The sequence below is a fragment of the Harpia harpyja genome, chromosome 2, assembly GCF_026419915.1.
Source record: "Harpia harpyja isolate bHarHar1 chromosome 2, bHarHar1 primary haplotype, whole genome shotgun sequence".
Classification (NCBI taxonomy): domain Eukaryota; kingdom Metazoa; phylum Chordata; class Aves; order Accipitriformes; family Accipitridae; genus Harpia; species Harpia harpyja.
The window spans coordinates 80,300,836-80,319,654 of NC_068941.1; the positions used below are offsets into that span (position 1 = coordinate 80,300,836).

At 44.6% G+C, this 18,819-nt stretch overlaps 1 protein-coding gene across 2 annotated transcripts; it reads left to right on the forward strand.

The window, feature by feature from the left end:
* The first annotated feature begins 3,245 nt into the window (after positions 1–3,245).
* TNIP2 (TNFAIP3 interacting protein 2) lies at positions 3,246–12,524 on the forward strand. 2 transcript variants are annotated; one of them, XM_052780638.1, is made up of 6 exons: positions 3,246–3,886; positions 6,322–6,627; positions 8,539–8,622; positions 9,180–9,461; positions 9,838–9,957; positions 10,454–12,524. In XM_052780638.1, exons 1-6 carry the CDS (start codon positions 3,404–3,406, stop codon positions 10,733–10,735), a joined length of 1,557 nt encoding a protein of 518 aa, XP_052636598.1. In that variant the 5' UTR covers positions 3,246–3,403; the 3' UTR covers positions 10,736–12,524. The 2 variants fall into 2 exon arrangements, with proteins under 2 accessions (XP_052636598.1, XP_052636599.1); XM_052780639.1 differs by having other exon boundaries at positions 3,246–3,493.
* Positions 12,525–18,819: the final 6,295 nt, after the last annotated feature.

Consider the following 18,819-nt stretch of genomic DNA (forward strand, 5'->3'; position numbering starts at 1 on the left):
CTGTTCATACACTGTGTGACACTTCTTACGCGTTGTAACAGTTGGTTGTGATGTGCATAGAATTACTTATTCAAAATAACTTTGTTAAGATTTCTTTAACAAAATTTAATTTAAGGTTAAATTTTTCTCTAGTGGCTTTAATATCCTGTTACATCCTGTACTGAGAAAGAGTTAAAATGAACTTCACCTTATATTTCAAGTGGAGACCAGTAAGGTATGGAAAATAAAGTTTTTTCCTTTATATAAAGTAGTGCACAGCATGCCTGTTGTTCATGTGATTATTTGCTGACCAGAATTACTGTATTTAATAAGCCTTAATTTGATTGTCTAAAACCAAAAAAGGACAACTATGCCACTCCACAGACCAGCTGCTTTATCAGCAGATCTGACGAACAGCACACGAGAGGCAATCCCGGAAAAGCCAGGTACACTATGAAACACATCTCAAGATGTGACTCATTCTTTGGTACCAGCTTCTCTTACTGAATTCCCAGGAATTCCTCTGTATTTCAGAATTGACAAAAGGAAACAGTCATCTAAGGGCATTCCCGAGAACATACGGGATCAATTTCTTACTCACGACTTACGCAGGTCAAATTTCCCTTAAGTCAGTGGTGTTTTCCTTGGGGGAGTGCTGTCTTTATCCAAAGCACTATTAATACCAAACTTTCAGTAATCAGATGCAATGCTGATTTTAATATACTGATATAAGAGTATAAATATAACTGTATTATAAAGTATTCTGTTTGATAGCTAACTAAATTCCCTGATGTTTGGTCTAAGGACATCACTGCCCCATCTGCAGACATGGGATTTCTGAGTTTCCTTGCAGTTTGAACTGGCAGGAAACCAAACAGACTTCTCCATTACTAGGGCTTCATCATACATTTCTACAAAATATTTTGACAGTCATCAAAAGCATTCTTGCTCTGAATTTTTCAATTAGCTCTGACTGTAGCACAATGATGTTGAAAATATATAATGAAGTCTATGTATTTTTTTCCCTTTTCCTACTAGTATATAGGAAAACCATAAAGTACAGGTATTTTAAAGCAGGAACTTTACTTCCTTCACAGCAAAACCAGTGTCTTAAGGTTGTAGGATATAACGCTGTACAAGTAAAAAACCAAAAACTGTATTCCCTCAACCTCCACACAGATTTTTCACTGTCCTTAATCATGGGGTATTTACATTATTTATAAGATGAAACAGCAAATACACCACAGACCTGTACCTTAGGCAAGTGTTTTACCCTTTTCTGTCACACAGGATCTGTTATGCACATAAAATTCAGTTATATTTTTTGAAACAGCTAAGCTAACGGACCATTTTGAATGTATTGCTCCTAATCTTTTGGATAACCCTTTCTAGCATAATTGAGGTGACAAAATTACGACTTTCCACCTTGAAAAAGCTGAATTGAATCGCAGGATAATTCATGTTGGAAGGGACCTCAGGGAGGTCTCTAGCCCAAACTCCTGCTCAGAGCACTTCCAATGTTTGACTGCCCTTCCAGGGAAGACCTTTCCTTATATTTGATTGCAACCTCTCGTTTCAACTTACACCCACTGCCTTCATGAAAGGCTGAAACATTACACCTTGCATTTCATACACACCAGTATCACGTGGCTTCCGATCTGTCACCAGTGGCACTGAGCGTCTCGACTTTAAAGTTCAGTGTCCTCTCCTTTCATCATGTTCTGATTCCTGTAAATTCTTCCACGCAAATTCTTTATTGCTGTATCTTTTTGCCCTGACACCTACGAGTAGCTACAGTGCCAGCACAGGAGGCTGCTCTCCATCACACTGACCAAAGTCTTCTCTTTTTTCCCCCTCTACCACTTGCATGTGGTGATTTTCACTTGCTCTGTAATTGGACAGCGTTTTGGTCCAGAAACACCTTCTATGATTGTGCTGAACTGAGTGTAATAAGTCTGCGTGCACATATAGAGCTCCATGTGGTATACGTTATTATACACATGCATACATATACACACAATAAACATTATTACAAATAATAACAAAACGTAACCTAGGCTTTATTTTTGTACTGGTTTACAGCTTTTTCCTCCCAAGCCGTTCCACCAGTATGATGACATGGACAAAACTAAACCAATCTAAAACCCACATCAGTCCAGTTTACCATCTTCCCCTCCTGCTGTGAGGAATACCGCACCAGGGTAACCTCTCCAACAGCTGTATCCTCCGTTATCAGGTTCTATCGCTACGCTGCCAATAACGAAGTTATCCACCACAGGGTCAGCTGACCGGCACCTGTTTGTTGGGTGGGCGTCAGACAGCTGGGTTTACTCCCACCAACTCCGCTCATCTCCATGCGCAACCCCGAGGGTATAAACACTAGCTGATGACGGGAAGTTTGACGACCGTTAGATTTTGGTCTCTTCGAGGCCTTTCCTAAGCCAAGCTTCTCCTCAAAACCTGCAAAGCTGTGCAGCCTCGGAGGAGCGCTGCGCTGCTCTGCCTGGGTCCAAAGCCTTCCCGTTGCTACCGATCCAGCTCCAACACGCTATACAGGATATCCTGGGCGTTTCGTCACAGTTTGCGGGGACAAAGCCAGGCCGCAGACCCGGCTGCCGCCCCGGGGCGAGGGTCGGGCCGCGGCGGCGGGCAGGAGGCCGCCCCCGCCCGCCCTGACCCCCGGCGCATGCGCCGACCCGGCCACCGCCGCGGCCTCTGTAGGGGGTGGGGGGGGAACAAGCGGCCCGGCCGCGGGGGTCGCCGCCAGCGGGGAAAGCCCCCTTCCGAGCCGGGAAATTCCCGCCGCGGCTCCTTCTGGGACGCCGCGCTACGGGGCTTTAGCAACGCGGGGCCCGCGCCGTCCTCCAGCCCCTCGAAGGACCCCCGCCCCCGCCCCCCCCCCCCCCAGCGGCCTCTCCTGCAGCAGTCTCCCCCTCGTTCCCCTCAGCCACCACCCCCCTCGTTCAGCCCGGACTTCCCCCGTCCCCTCAGCAGCCTCCCGCTCCCCCCCGGGCCCCCTCACTCGCCCCCGGGTTTCGGCCCGCTCCCGTTTCTCCCGCCCCGCAGCCCCCGGGTGCCTTCTCTCCTTTTCAGCCCTCGCCGGGGTTCCCCGACCAGCCTTGCCCCCGGGGCCGGCTCCCGCGCTGGCGGCGGGGGAAAGCGCTGCCCTCCCCCGCGGCGGGGTTCCCCCCTCCGCACAGGCGGAGCGCGGCCCGGGCCGGCCCGCGGCGTAGAAAAAGCGGCGGGGAAGGAGAGAGGGAGGGAGGCAGGGAGGGGAGGCAGGGCGGGCGGGCCCTGCGAGCCCTTAAAGGAGAGCGGCCGTCCTCCTCCCCCGACGGGGAAGGCGGAAGAGCGAAGCAGGAGCAGGAGAAACAACAACAACTACCCCCGCCCCCGGCCCTGCCTGGCTCCCCTGCGGGTTTATATGCACCTGGCCGGATTACTGCTCGCCCTAGAGAAGAAAGAGAAGGGGCAGCAGCGTGACCGCGGCTCACCTTCCCCGGCCATGTGCTCGGTAAGCGAGGGTAGCAGTACAGAGCCCTTGGTGGCCCGCTTCAAACAGGTGGAGGAGACGCTGGAGAAGCTGCACCGGGAAAACAGGAGCCTGAAGAATAAAGTGCCTCGGTACAACGCGCTCTGCACCTTGTACCACGAGTCCGCTCAGCAACTGAAGCACCTCCAGCTGCAGCTGGCTGCCAAGGAGGCGACGATCCGGGAGCTGCGGAGCAGCCTGGCCCGGCGGCAGCAGCAGCAGCCGCAGCCGGCGGCGGGCGGCGAGGCGGGGGCGGCGGGCGCGGAGCCGGCCCGCTCGCTGGTGGAGAGCCTGCTGGAGCAGCTGGGGCAGGCCAGGGAGCAGCTCAGGGACAGCGAGCGACTCTCGGCGCGACGAGTGGAAGCTCTGAGCCAGGTAAAACCGCGAATGCCCTCGAGAGAGCGCTGGCAGGCAGCGCCTCGCCTCCCCGGGCGAAAGGCTGCGCGTATAGCCGCGGAGCGGCAGCAGCGCGCACCGCGGGAGCTGCGTTCCGCACTCCAGCAAAAACGAGCGATTTCAGTTCAGTGAGCCCAGCAGTGGCTGTCTTGAATCGAGGATGCAGACGTTTTGCATTCAGACTGCTCACTCGCGTTTATGGAGACAGATGGGGGTGCCCAGGCACCAGTCCCGACAACTTGGTTTCAGTGACTTGCCCACTGTCACGGCAAGTGGGTGGCGGCAGAGCCTGGACCAGAGAGCAAATGTCTTGACCCCCGCAATGCAATGCTGGTGCGTTTGACAGGACTGGCTCTGTCGCTCTGTGCCCAGAGTTGGACTGTGCCCAAAGCAATTCAGCCATCTGTATCCAACAGTAGTTGCCACTGCATTAAGTTCAAGGAGGTAAACCATAAAATCCTAAAGCAAAAACGTAGCGTGGCATTATGAATCTTCATGCAACTATTTTCACAAGGAGAAGGAAAAATAGTAAAAAGCCCTAAATTTGGAAGTTCCATATTACTTACTGAAGTAAGTAATTCTTACTCTTTATCAGATGCAACAGTTTTGTTCTGTAGGATAAACAACTGATGCCACTGCTTTTTCTGTTAAAGTGGTTTTTTTTAAAGTGCACTTAAAGATGGATTTTCCTGTTGACATTAAGGCAGCACATTAATAGTTGGAGAAGTAACTGGCAAGTCTGGATTGTGAGGAGATAGATTAGGGAAATCGGTACCTTTCATGACAGGGAAAAAAAAGTCTCTAAACTGCATCCCCTCCCATCCGCCACAAGTACTATTTTTGTTACTGTCATTAAGACTTTCCCACGTTCAGTCTGAAATACTTAAAGAATTTTAAAGCATTTCTTTCTATATGAAGCCGCATAAAGGAATTTCCAAACCCAGAAGCAGTACTTAAAATTGAAACAAGTATTTTTGTCATAAGTAATCTCTTGACCTAATGCTTATACAAAACATTTTCCATATATGACACTCACCTAAAACACATTTAAAGAAGTTCAAGTTTGGAAATTTGTAATAAGAGATGATCTTACTGACACTTTGCAGACAGATGACAAACCTGTGGTATCTGAATATATTTTGAAGTCTGATGCTGAATGTCTTTAATCTATAGCAAAAGGGAAATTTAGCACGATGCTGAAGAATTTAAATGTCAGTAATAAGAACAAGTACTGTTTCTGTAAGTTAGATACTAATTTTATTCTTCTTAGATATAAATATTTTATGCCCAAATCAGAAACACTGAAATCATTGTCACTAAAAATAACACCACCAAAAAAAAGACATTTTGTGAAGTCAGAGACCTACGTGCTGGCAAAGAAGAGTGTTCCCTGTGATTTACAGCTCCATTAGCCCTCCCGAAGAACTGGAAGGGTAGAGTCAAGCTTGTACCTGTCTCGTGGTCTGTGCTGGCATCCAGGGCGTCATTGATTCTGCAGGAGCCGTGCTACAGAGGCTTCTGTTATCAGCGTCCGCTACTTTTTGAGGATATCGAGCACAAGCTGTTTTTGACAAAGTCAGGACTGGTGTGCTTCAGATGCATGGTACTACAAAGCGGTTTACCCCAGTCAGCAAGCAAACTTCTTCCTCCTCCAAACACCTGCAGAGACGTTAACTTAATGCCATGCTGATGATCCCACAGAGCTTCCAATTCAACAAGAATGCGTGGCAACAAGATACACAGTTGTCTCCTAAGAGTATGTCCGACCTGCTCACATAGCTTGGAGAGTCAGCTATGGCCAAAATAGAGTCATTGCTGCCACATGGATTTAATTTTCTGTTTGCTTGTCCTTGTCACTCATCCTTTCCTAGGTGGGAAAGTTGCTGTGTGTGCTTCCGCTGCTTTGTCCTTATGACAGTGCCAGGCAATGAATACACTTCACTGGTTTTTGATAAGATGACTTTCCAGTTCTTTTTTTTTTTTTTTTTTTTTTTTTTTCCCCCCTCAGGAAAATCTTTACTATCTGGTAGTTTAGCATGCAGGACCAGTAAGCATTTCTCAGTCTCCGTAGTTATTCCTTTAATTTGTTTCTTGTAAGTTCCATCTTTAGTTTGTTGCTGCTGTCTATCTTTTCATAAAATCTTCCTGAATTTTGGCTGGCTGTTTCTTCATTTACTGACTAGGAAGTGCTTGTATAGCTCTCTGAGCAGTTCTTGATTTTGACTGATCGATCTGTTGGTTCCAAGGTCAAGTGATTATATAGAAATGAATTGGATTTATTTTACTTTTTAAGTACTTTGCAGTGAGTATAGGAACAATATGGCATTACTGCAGTATGGAATTCAGTCTTAGACGTATTTTGGCTTTTGAGTTCACTTTGCTTTTAAATAACTTCCCCTCCCCCTTATGTTTAGGAAGTACAGAAGTTGAATCAGCAACTAGAGGAGAAAAATGGAGAGATACAACAGATGATAAATCAGCCTCCGTATGAAAAGGAGAGAGAAATCTTACGACTTCAGAAGAGCTTGGCAGAGAGGGAAAAGGCTCAGGCCACCAGCGATGTTTTGTGCCGTTCACTCACTGATGAAACTCATCAACTTCAACGCAAATTAGCGTCCACAGCAGAAATGTGTCAACATCTGGCAAAATGTCTAGAAGAGAAGCAAAGAAAAGAGAAGGGGAATTCAGATGACCAGATACCTACTGAAAGATCTAATCAGGTATTCTTACTGGTACTATGTTTCTTTAAAGTCTTATTAGCTTCTGAGGTGTTAATTACAATGTGATAGTTGTAACTGGGGAGTGGTGAGAAACATCCCTTCAAATAATTTTGTGTAGGGTGAAAAGACTACCATGGCAAGCTCTAAATAATTCCGAGTACCAAAAATTTGGGATGGAAGCAGTTGTCAGTCACTTGCATTTTGGCCATCTCACTTATGTCATCATCAGAGGCTTTTTTTGGAGAGGAGAGGATCTTGAGAGGTCCCTTCTAACCTCAGCAATTCCATGATTACCATTCTTCCCTGCATATACAGGAGACCGTAACTTCTTTATACCGCAGCAGGCTTCTGTGCATCACTAGATGGTGCTGCGCTTTTGAAGGTGGTATCTCCTGATTACTTATTTAAGCAACTAAATCACAAAACAAACCAGAGGTATTTTAAAGTAGTGTTTATATGAAGAACTCTATAGCACGTGGTTTTCTCAGATCAGGATTTGGCTTTGCACACGCAGTACAGACCTATGGAAAGTTGGTTAGGGAAGAATGAGTCAAGGTGTCTTACCTTTTTTTTTTTTTTTTTTTGCTCTGGGGTTCCCCCCTGGCCTCCCAGTCCCAGGCAATGTTTCTCTCCAGCAGGGATGTTTAGAAAAATTGTTTCATGATAGGAAGGTGGCAGAAATGCTACTGAGGGGCACAAAGAAACACCTGGATTTTGGCGTACTTTGCTAACAGCTGTATGGCTTTGCTGCATCACCTTAGCTGTAGGGTAGAGGTAGATCATGTTATTCTGTTTTTCCAGAAGTCATGATGGTTCAGAGCTGTTAGGTAATTCATGATAATACCATAAGGAAATAACACTAGAGGTGCCACCCCCAATAACAGATCAGAGCATTGAGTAGGATGCTACAGCCAGTTCTCACAAAAAAAGAATAATTGTGTCTCATGTTCTTACTGCTACGTAGTGGTAATGCTGTGTTTCACATGACCACTCATCTATGCTTTTATGATAAACTATACATCGCTCACTTCGACTTTGTAAAACATCCCAGGAGTATTTCCGAAGAAAACTTATTCACATCAAAGTTACCTGTAAGAAATAGTTACAGGTTGACCAGATATAAGAAAAAATGACTTCTTAAGGGACTTGAGGCATTTAGTATTAATATATTTTACGTGTAATTGATAGACAGGAAACTTGATTGACTTTGATATATGTAATAAGTAGCTAACCTTGTACGGTGGGGACTTCCCTGTTGAAGAAGAGAAATTTCAGATGCAATTACTAACTGATTCTAGGGAATTTTGTACAAAAGAGTTCTATATTACTCACATACACTGGGGGTTTTTTAAGCAGATGTCACAACTGTAAAAAAGGGGTATCATTTTAGTCAATTATTTAGCAAGCAGGGTTTTTTTTTCCCCCTCAGTAATTTCTTCCTAGTACTGGCCAAAATTGACAGTAATAACAAAGCAAGATGAAGGCATATCTGTGTCTTTGTCATGCATTCCCCCACTCCAAACAAGTAGTTTCCAAGGAGTTCGTGTAAACTGTTAAGCTCTGTTGTCATCAGTGTAGACCCTCATGCATGTAAAATGTGTGGTATTTTTTGTTACCTTCAGTAGGCTCAGAATTTGGTAAGACAGGTATGTTTTTATGACACCACACACCTATTTAAAAGCAATAGCAAGGTAGTAAAAACCTGAGTATGTTTTTGCTCTGCTTATTAATAACAAAAACTGTAGGCTATACTATTAGTATTTAGAAATATGCTATATAGAAATGATGTATGTATTTAGCAAATAGTTTTAGAGGAGTTAAAAAAAAGATTACTTACAGTTTAACAGCATAGCTAAGTAGCATTTGGGATTTTTATGTTAAAGTAACACTTCCTTTATCTTAAAATTACAGCTTTTAGACAATGAAACTTCACTTCAAGCTCTTATCTGCAACCTACAAGATGAAAACAGGATGTTAAAACAAAAAGTAGCTCACGTGAGTACTTTCATTCTGTACAAGATTAAGATTTGATTGAGTATTGTTGAATTACAGTAAATTTGGCATAGGTAAGACCTGGTTAATCTAATTAAATGACAGTTTAATGCCAGTCCAGAATTTTTCTTAGTCCTTTCAACATGGCACATTGTCTTTGTTTCCTTAGCTAAGAACAACTTATTACATTGTTTTTAATGTATTGGGGTTTTGTTATTAAAAATACACTGCAGAAGAAAATTTTTGTGTTCCTTCCATGCATCAGTATTGCACCGCAGGAGAACAGCACCAGGGCCACAGTGACTGCCAACCCCCCCATTCCCTGTTATTTAATACCGTCCCTATGGACTGGCGAATGGGGAAGGCTGCCCGTGAAGAGCCTGGCTTACAGCACGATAATCTTCTGCTCACCTGTAAAGCGGCTTAGCCACACTCAGCAGTTGAGTCAGCATATTATATTGTCTTTTAGAGAATTTTGGTCCTGCACATACAGACAGTCTGTGAAAGCTTGGAAGTTTGTGTCTTCATGTTCTTCATGACTCTCCTGGGTAATCTTTCAGGTGGAAGACTTAAATGCAAAATGGCAGAAATACGATGCGAGTAGGGATGAGTATGTGAAGCGACTCCACTTGCAGCTAAAAGAGATGAAGTCTCAACTGGAGCAGCAGCATGGCATAACTTCAGCACAAACGAATTCTGACCTGATGCACAAGGAGATATTCCGGTTAAACAAGCTACTGGAGGAAAAAATGAATGAATGCATAAAAACAAAGAGAGAATTAGAAGATGTGAAGAAGGCTAGTGAAGGAGATAATGAGCGCATACAAATGCTGGAGCAACAGGTCATTAAGTTTCTTTTTCCTAGAGGTGGGAATTCTTAGTTTCTCCCCAGATCACTGAAGTCCCAGGGGGAAAAATGAATTATTTCTTTTGACATTTGCCACTTGTCTTGCCACATTTGGCTATACAGATACTTAACAACACAGATTTAAAGGAAACTCACTAGTTAAAGAACTGCATGCAGTTCTGCTGGATTTAATACAAAATATGAAAGGTCTGAAAAAGAAATACAAATACCTTTAAAGTACAGATATGGTAGAGAAGATAATATTGAGATTCTCAGAATGAGTATTTACAAAGGAATCACAGCCTCAACTTTTTAGTCTAACCTTCCAATGCTCTAATTTATAAAATATTAACATAATAATTATTTTTCAGGTCCTAGTTTATAAAGATGATTTCACATCTGAGAGATCAGACAGAGAACGAGCACAGAGTAAAATACAAGAGCTTCAGGCAGAAGTTGCATGTCTGCAACACCAGCTAGCAAGAAGACAGGTAAGGAAGCAACATCCTACTTTTTCAATTAAACATGTCAACAGGATTCAGGACTAAAATATACTTTTAAATAGATTAAAAAAAAATCTTAGTACTTCTAAAACCATTTCAGCTCAGGGCAGCTATCAAAACTGACATGATTTCATAGTCAGTTCTAGTGGAGATGTTTCCCAATACACATGTAATACCCCTTTCCAGTCTGTTTCCCTTCTATTTTGGATCAACATACTAAGGGTGAATTCTTAGAAGGAAGAGAAGGATGGCCATGACGCTTGTAACAGTGGCATCTTTAAAGTAGCATACTGGCTATATTCTGTGTTTTCTACAAGCATTCTATTACAACTATATTAATAAAACTGCAAAAACTGATGCATATTTTATTTACAAATCTTCTGATAAAAACATGAGCAGTGTTTCAGATAAAGGTGATGAAATAGTCTGTTAAAGAATATCTTTTTACTTCATCTTTTTCAAGAGCTCTTCTTTCTCTTTCTAGGACTCAAGAGACACAAGTAGTCATTTCAGAGTTCACATTGGTAACCAAAATCATATGTATGTACAGACGAACGTTGAACATCTACGAGGCAATAGCCCAGGCCAAACAGGCTTGAGAAGAACATCTTCACAGTCTGAACAAGCTTCTCCTCCTGCGAACAATGGAAACTCAGGATCTGAGGGCAGGGCACAGGGTGAACTTAGATGCCCTCATTGTATGAGGTTTTTCAGTGATGAACTCAGTGATGAATTCCTCAAGCATGTTGCTGAATGTTGTCAGTGACCACGTGATGTGAGCGTGTAAGTCGATCACTACTTTATAGACAGTAAAACTCTTAGGAATTAGGAGGATGAACAATATCTACCTCTTATTTGATTTCACCTTCTCTTGGACTGTATGAAAGACTTCAAGATAAAGCAAAGTGTTTTTATGAAGAACTATTTTTAACAACTGTGAGGAAGGCAAGAATAATGCAAATTCTACTACAAACTAAACTGAAACTTACAGTGGTAGTTAGCTTCAGAGTGCAGCTTGACTTGTATTTGAGTCTAACTCTTCCCAGCAGTCTGAAGTCTTGTGAAAAAAATTACTGAACTTGAAATTTTCCTCCTCTTCCAAAAAAGTAGGCTGAAGAACGCAGGAGGAGCATTTTGGCAGAAGATAGATAGGAAAAAATCTTATTGTGCTTTATCTGGATTAAAAGCGAAAGTATTTTCTTCTCAGTCTACTGAGGCTGAACTTTCAGACATCTCATCCGAAAATCCTTGTGTTCCACTGAAATCAGGAGAAGTGAAGAAAATGTAAAAGGGCTGGTTATTGACTAAAACTAGCTTGTCTTCTTGCACAGAAACAATGTACAGGAATATTTATTTTTTCTGTGCAATAAGTAACTATTTTACACATTTGTAAATGTGTATTTGTGTAATTATTGACTGTATTCCTATTTTACCTAAGGATTATTTTTATAATAAAAGTGATTGTGCAGTTGTTTTACTACATTAGTAAAGTGGTCAAAAATCTCTCTTTCAGTGTAAGTATTTAAATGTGAAATAGTCCCAGTAACTATACTAAGGGCTAACTAAATGTCATGGTTTCAGATTAAGAGTTACTTCATTACTTCAGTGATAACCAGTGTCTCACACTATTTTCACATGGGTTGAAAAATCACTCCTCATTTACGTGAGGAAGAATGACCTTTCAGATGCATGAGAGCACATTAACGCCCTACCCTGTCACACATCTGTGATGATGCCAGTGCTAGCTTAAACGTCTTCTTAACCTACCTACACTGGCAATAACTTCAACAAATCACAGGGGGCTGTTTTGAGAAGTATCAGAAGTTACAGTGTACAAATGTAACAAACAGAGCTACGGGTTTTTTCAGCCTTGGCTCCAAGTGTTTCTCACCATGTCAGAGCTGGAGTTAAGGACAGGATACAAAATAAAGGCCTACTGCAACCAGGACCTTTCATAATTAAAAAAATTTACTTTGTGTAACAACACTCCTGTCTTCTGCTTTGCTTTCTTCCCAGTACTACACTTTAGGAAGATTGTGGATATTTTCCTTGATGTTTCCTGTTCAGGATCCTGTTGCAGCCCCAAAGAAAGACGATGGTTTATGCCAATGTTGTCTTAGGTGGGATATTGCCAAAAAAGATGCATGGGCCATTGCATGCAGTGTGCAGGTGCAATTGTTCTTATTAATCTAACTGATTGCAAACCTGTGATTGATTACCAGCTGCTTGTTCCCAACACAACATGTACAAACATGCAGAGATTTTTTTTTTTTCTTCTTTTTTTTAGTGACCATTTTATACATTGCCTTTTAAGGTCTTAGAGATCAGACGCAGCCCACAGAATATAGGCTGAGAAACGTATGATTAAACTTCCTGTGGCATAAGCTAATCTTACTGTTTCTGACTGTTCTCATTAGACAAACCTTGTTTACAGCTTCAGTGTACATCAATACTATATCGCCGGTGATTGATACAGCAGAATATGGACTTTTTTTTTTAGTGATTCACATTACAAGACAGTTACAAACACAACAATAAAGTGAGTTAGATCTTGGCAGTGTTTTTTTTTTATTGCATTGAGATAATCACTGCTTTAATATACATCAGAAGCTCACATCTGCTATAGGCTTCCCCTCTTGTTAATCCCTGTGGGTACAATGGGACAGACTGACCTACAACTATTAGAAATAGATGCAAGAACTAGATAGGAGAATCTGCAGTCTGCAGTACCCAGAAATTAGTAGTACCTATTCTTGTGGGTTAGTGCCCAGACAAAGCAGAGATTAGTATGAATCCTGGGAAAGGAGGGCACTTCAGTGCTGGGAAACTGGATATACCTACAATGAGGACCACACTGGACCAACAGGCACAAACAGGTGAAGTTACAGATCACGCACAGATCACAGCTACCACCTAAAGCTGTGCAATAAATGATGACTGGAATTTGAATACCCATGGCAAAAATCGAGGACAGATCTGCTGTTTTTCAGTATAAAAACACCTCACTTCAGAGCTATTTTACTTTACCTTTTCCTACTGAGTTTTATTTTTCTAGCTAGTAAAAAGCCTTACCTATTTCTTTCTTGTTTGGGCTTAACCAAGAAATCAGTTACACACACTATGAAGAACTACCAGTGTCTTACATGCAAATGTTTGTCTCAGATTATAGGGCATAAACTATTCCTCCTAAGAGAACTTGTCTATTACCCAGTGCTTTGACTTTTCCAAAGTGACTGGTAGATCTCCTGAAGAAACACTATAAGATCTTTACTTGCCCTCTCCTCACCAGTCAAAGCATACACATCAAGGCATCCCAAGCAATTGCCACCACCACCACCTACATTCACAGTTCAGGTTCCTCAACTTGTAGACCAGAATGCATAAAACCTGTCAGCTCCACTGCCCCAACACTGAAGTGAAAGCAGCCATGAGCTCCCAGGATTTTTTTGAACCCTTTACATTAAGAAGAGCTCCTTCTGGCCTCACACTGGTGTTCTCTGCCACTTGGATGGCCGTCCAAGTTGTGCATGTCTTGTTTGGTTAAACGGTAAAAGTAACCCAGTTCCTTTCCCAAAAGAAAGCAATAAAGGCATATGAGTAAGAAAGTAACTGCATAAAATGAAAGGAACTTCAATAGCATAAACTTTATGAACTTTCGTTATCCATTTGTACTACACTTGTTCACTGAAACACACATCGTCTGTAAAACTGCAGAAACAAGTCCTCACACAAGAGACTCTTAAAATGATACAGAAAAACTATGTGACCATATGGGACTTGGTTCCTTATTTGCTGTATTGGTAACAAAAGGCATCCAAGATAACTGAACCCTGTTATCAGGCAAAGTTAATGCCCGTTTCGGCTTCTGTAAACCTCTCACTGCTGGTGAGCAATGCCCGTACTGGAGAGGCATGCCAATACTAGAAGAAATACAGAGGTACCTCTGTAAGTCCAGGGAGGCTGGGAGGAGACAGGATAACTGTCTCTTCTGGGACTTGCAGGAATGTGTCTTAGCATGTTAAAAGCTGCCAAGATGTATTTGACCAATTACCTTCATGATTAGTCCATCCCTTCTCCTAAAATTTCTCCCTCATTAAATTACCTTCCCTCAGTTTTGCTCTCCAAACCAGCCTGAGTTCAGACCCAGGACGAGCTCAGAGCTCCTGAGCAGCTGTCTCACCAACAATGAGGTTTTCAGACCATATATCCTCCAAGTGCTGGCAAGCTGGTTCTCATTAGTCCTGGACCTAATTATAATGTATTTTGCTTGGGATTTTAAAGTAAATGCTGTTTACTAATAACTATGCTGGTTGCCATGCAGAAGTAGGCCCTTGGCACACAATCACGACAGCAACTGTGGGCTAGACTAACTCCCTGAATCTCAGAAAGTACAACTGGGAGAAGCCTCAGAAGTTGGTCCCCTCCCCAAAAGCCCCAAGGGAGAGAAGATCAACAATAATGCTGTCTTCTGTAGCATGGGCAGTATAGAGCCTAAAAAGCTTCTCAAATCTTCTGCAACTTTTAAGGCAATGCCTGCTTCCCCCTCCAATGATTTAGGACATCACGTCTTTTAAAACAAGCCTTAAATGATCCCTCAAGATTAAGTGCTCACTAATAATAAAACCGATTACAAGAATAAAATTTGTTCAAGAAGAAGATACCTATGCTCTATGGTATTTTTTTTTTAAACTTCCATTTCCTGTGGCTTCTCTGCATGTGTATATATAGAAAGCAAGGGAAATTCCAAACAAGATGCCACACCATTATACTCAGAACAGCAGTGCTTCTCATTCTAAAAAAAGGGAAGTCTCAAATGCTTTTTCTACAAAATCTATGTGAATTCAAAGTATGCTGTAGTAATATTTCCTAGTACCATGCTCCAGTAGCTACTAGCTGGGGGGGTTCAGCTAAAAACCTAAAGCATAAGAAATACTTACAAGGCACTAGGTCAACCCAGCAGGACCTCAGCAGAGGGATGGGGTTATCAGGCTAAGCACTCCTGCCTTCTCACCCGATGCTGCAAATCGCTCACTAAGGGCAAAGCGCAGCCCAGCACCCTCACTGAAGTGTTCCCTGCCACGGGCCATCCTAGCTGGAGGGTCAGAGCTCCAACAAGGTTGGGTGGGGGTTTACAAGGTGCTGCAGCAACTGCTGAAACAGGGGCTCTCGAAAGGCACCAACTATCCCAAGCGGCACAGCCTCCACTCCTGCTGCTGCTCAGTGCATTCTTCCCCTTTCTCTTTAGTATGTCCACTTTTTCCTCTTTTTTTACATTTACTGGTAAGAAGCTGTTGGTGCAGGAACTCCTCACAATACGCACTGGATGTATGGCATCCATAGTGGCCCATAGCCTCCCTCAGGAACTTGAGACATTTCCATAGCACATGGAGTTCCACTGCGAACAGCACTGAACTAGATGGCAGGTTACGAGACAGCTTATTTCTAGAAGGCACAACCCCCCCACCCCCCAAAACACATGAAGTGTGTACTTGGCTTAACCATGCTTGCTCCCCTGACCGTCCTTCCCCAAGCTGGTCCTCCAGCACGTCTTCTGGAGACCTGGTTGATGGATGGACTGAGCACCCGCGAGCAGGGCAGCTCTGGCTGCTCGTGCTGACGCCCACCTCCTCGGTGTCACACGAACTCACCTTGCCTGAGGTTTTCGCACTCTAATTTCTCAAGGAGTGGGAGGGAGGAAAGAGCAGTGGGACCCAGTTGTGCAGCACTTGCAGATCCACCTCCATCCCCTCCCTATCACCACTGCACCCTTCTCTCCCTGCCTCCCCCACCCTGCATTCACCCAACCTCTTTGTCAAATCTGTCTTCATACAAAAATCATCTGTGTGTTTGTTAGGTTTTTTTTAAAATCGCCGATAGACAGACACCTTCTTGGTTACACACAAATATCACAGGCGGTTTTTACAAGAGGGGCACACGTGTTACCAGGCAAGCCTGGTGTCTGCCCCGCCAGCTCCTCGGCCAGCACTAGCACATCTCATGCCTTGCTGAGCTGGTGGGTTCCTGCTGCAGCCAGGCTTCCTCCAGCCACATCCCAAACCTCCCCTGCACAGCCCAAACCGGCACGGCTGAATGGGACAGTGGGTTTCACAGCTCAGCATCCTGCTCCACAGCAGTCCGGACTTGGGTGATGCCTGGCGTTACCTTCTCTGCCGAGACAGGAGCCCACGCCAACGCAATGGTGCCTTGCTGGCATGGAGGGCAAGGTGCCAACTTGTGGTCTCCCTCCAGCTGTGGCCCTGCAGCCCTCCCTGGGCTGGGCCAGCTGCAGTTCATGCGAGCCAGCCACCTGCGCCTGCCACCTGGGCCCCGGGCCAGGAGGAGAGCCCCAGGCAGACATACCAGCTCTGGGAGCAGCCCCACTGTGACTAGTCCTGCTCAAAGCCCTGGAGTTTTTCCTGCCCGGTGAGAAGCAGGTCTCAGACCACGCTACAGGGCAGGGTCTCCATCTCTCTTGGGACACACGGTGGGCGAAGTGACAGGAGCTCAGATCTGCTTGGACTAAGTGATCCCAGCTCATACGAGGGGGAAAAGGAGTAAGGAAACGAGCTCAGTCACCCACAGAGGAATCAGCCCTCATTCTGACTATCACCACCACATCTCAAGGAAGCTCAGGCATCCAAAGAGGCATGCAAAGGTTCACAGACATTCGAGGAAGAACATAACCTACCAAGAGAAAGGGGGACTTGGTGGGTTGTGAAGTGACTCATGCACACCACAGCTCAGCACAGTCTAAAAGAGCATCCTACTCCTCCTTCCCACCGTCTGAACTTGCCCTCAGTGATGCAGATCTAATTTAGTGGTTCTCAGCCCCTCTTCTGACCTCAGCACTGAGTACCTGCTCCACCTTCTGCAAGGCCTGTTCTTACCTCCCCGGGTGGAAGGACAAAGCTCTCCCATGTGCCACCCCTAACAACAGCTGGCAGACCAGAACCAGACGTCTCTGGAGAGAAAGGGATCTTCCTTTGATCCTAGCTGCTGTGATAAGGGGCGTCTCCACCCTCCACGAAAACCAGTCCTAATTTCATCCCTAAACTTCAGTAGTGGTTGATCCTTACCAGCAGGAACATCTATTACCCATGAGACACACCTCCTGGGTGCATTTTTGGAACTGCTCCTTGAGCATTGACTGCTCTGCGCTGCCAGAGCCACCAAGCAAGCCCCATCAGAGACCTGGTGTAGGGTCCCTAGAAAACAAGAGCTAGAGCAGTTCCCATCCTTAATGGCCTCCGAGACTTGTTAGAGCACTTTGCAAAAGCCCACCTCTGCCCCTCACATGTCACAACAGGACAGTCAAAGCAAAGACCCAGAGGAGCAAGAGCGGCACAGAGGTGAGCGCGGCAGAGGTCCACCAGCAGCTGCATCTTCCAGACCCCTCCTTACTCACAACGTGGCATGACTCCTAAAACACGCCATATTCTCCAGGCAGTTAAGTGATGCACTGAAACAGCGGCTGTTACACACACACGTGGTGGGCACAAGAAAGGACGTGTTTTTAAGGGGGGCATCTTTCCCCATGTTGGGGTACCTCCATGCAGGCCCACCTGGGAACAGCAGTGGGGAAGGTCTCCTTCCCAGTGACAGCTCTCCAGCAACACACGTCCTCTGCTGCGAGGCCTTCACCTGGGAGGCACAAGTTGCACCTGTAGTTAAAGATCAAACAGATGCCAACTGTGAATGTACATGAGATGAGTCTTAGGGTGAGGACATGTCCCCTGTCACACCAGCGATGAAGCAGAGATGTGCAGGAAGTCTGTCTGTCTGTGCTTCACTTCTGCACAACGCAGAGGAGGGGCATCACACCAAATGCAACTGCCTGGACAAAGTCTAAATGTTGTTAAAACTTCCATCTATCAATGGCAGGACTGGGAAAATATAAAAGTCTTTTCATTTACTGCAATTACGAAATTCATTAAAAAGGGCCACGGTGATCTACTCTAATGCTCTTAAAACAACAGCCTCCCAGTTACCAGCATTCCTGTTACCGGGATGCTCTTCGCTGGGTGAGCATATTGAGAGGGGAAGAGATGAGTCCAGAGCACGTGAAAATCCTACAGAACAGTGGCTACAGCCTGCAAGAAGAGCAAGCGAAATCCAGACTAACCTCATCACTACAGAGCTGCGTCCTGAGAGCAGCTTTTAAACAGGAAGCTGAAGCTCACACTACCAGTAATTGCAAGGTCAGACCTACAATTAGCCATGAAAAGCAACCCTCTGAAGAGAAGTTGAAGGGATATAGATGAAGGTAACATGGCATCGCCAGGGAGCAATCAAGGAATGCAGTGGTTTGCAAGGAATTTGAAACTTGGGTATAGCAGGCAATAGGCATGCGTGTGCAAGTACACACACTTCTCGTGCTAAAAAAAAAAGGATTTTAGCCTTTATTAGAGGGTGAATGATGCAAAAGATGCTCTGCCTCTGAGCTTGCACCTCTTGTATTTTATAAAGCAGAATTTTGGCAGCTCCCCCATGACTCTAAAATAGCTTTAAAACCACAAGTTACCTCTTTTAATAGGACTGAGGAGGTCAGGCTCGCTCTCTCTCCTGAGCAGTCCACTTACTGATCACCAGAGCCCACTTGTGCCCTATTCCAATGACACTCAAACACAATAACAGTTCTTGGGGCAGGACCCAGAGCCCATGACACTGGCCACCCCATTTGAGTGCCTCTAATCACCAAGACACACAGCTTGGCCCCAAAAGCACCATATGATTGCCCTTCTCGCTCCTTCAAGTACCTCTTGTATTATAAAGAAGAGTGGTCATCAAAAGGCACTTCATCTCCAGAGGTAACATCACTTTCCCACCTGCGAGGTTTTACACCTTTTCAGG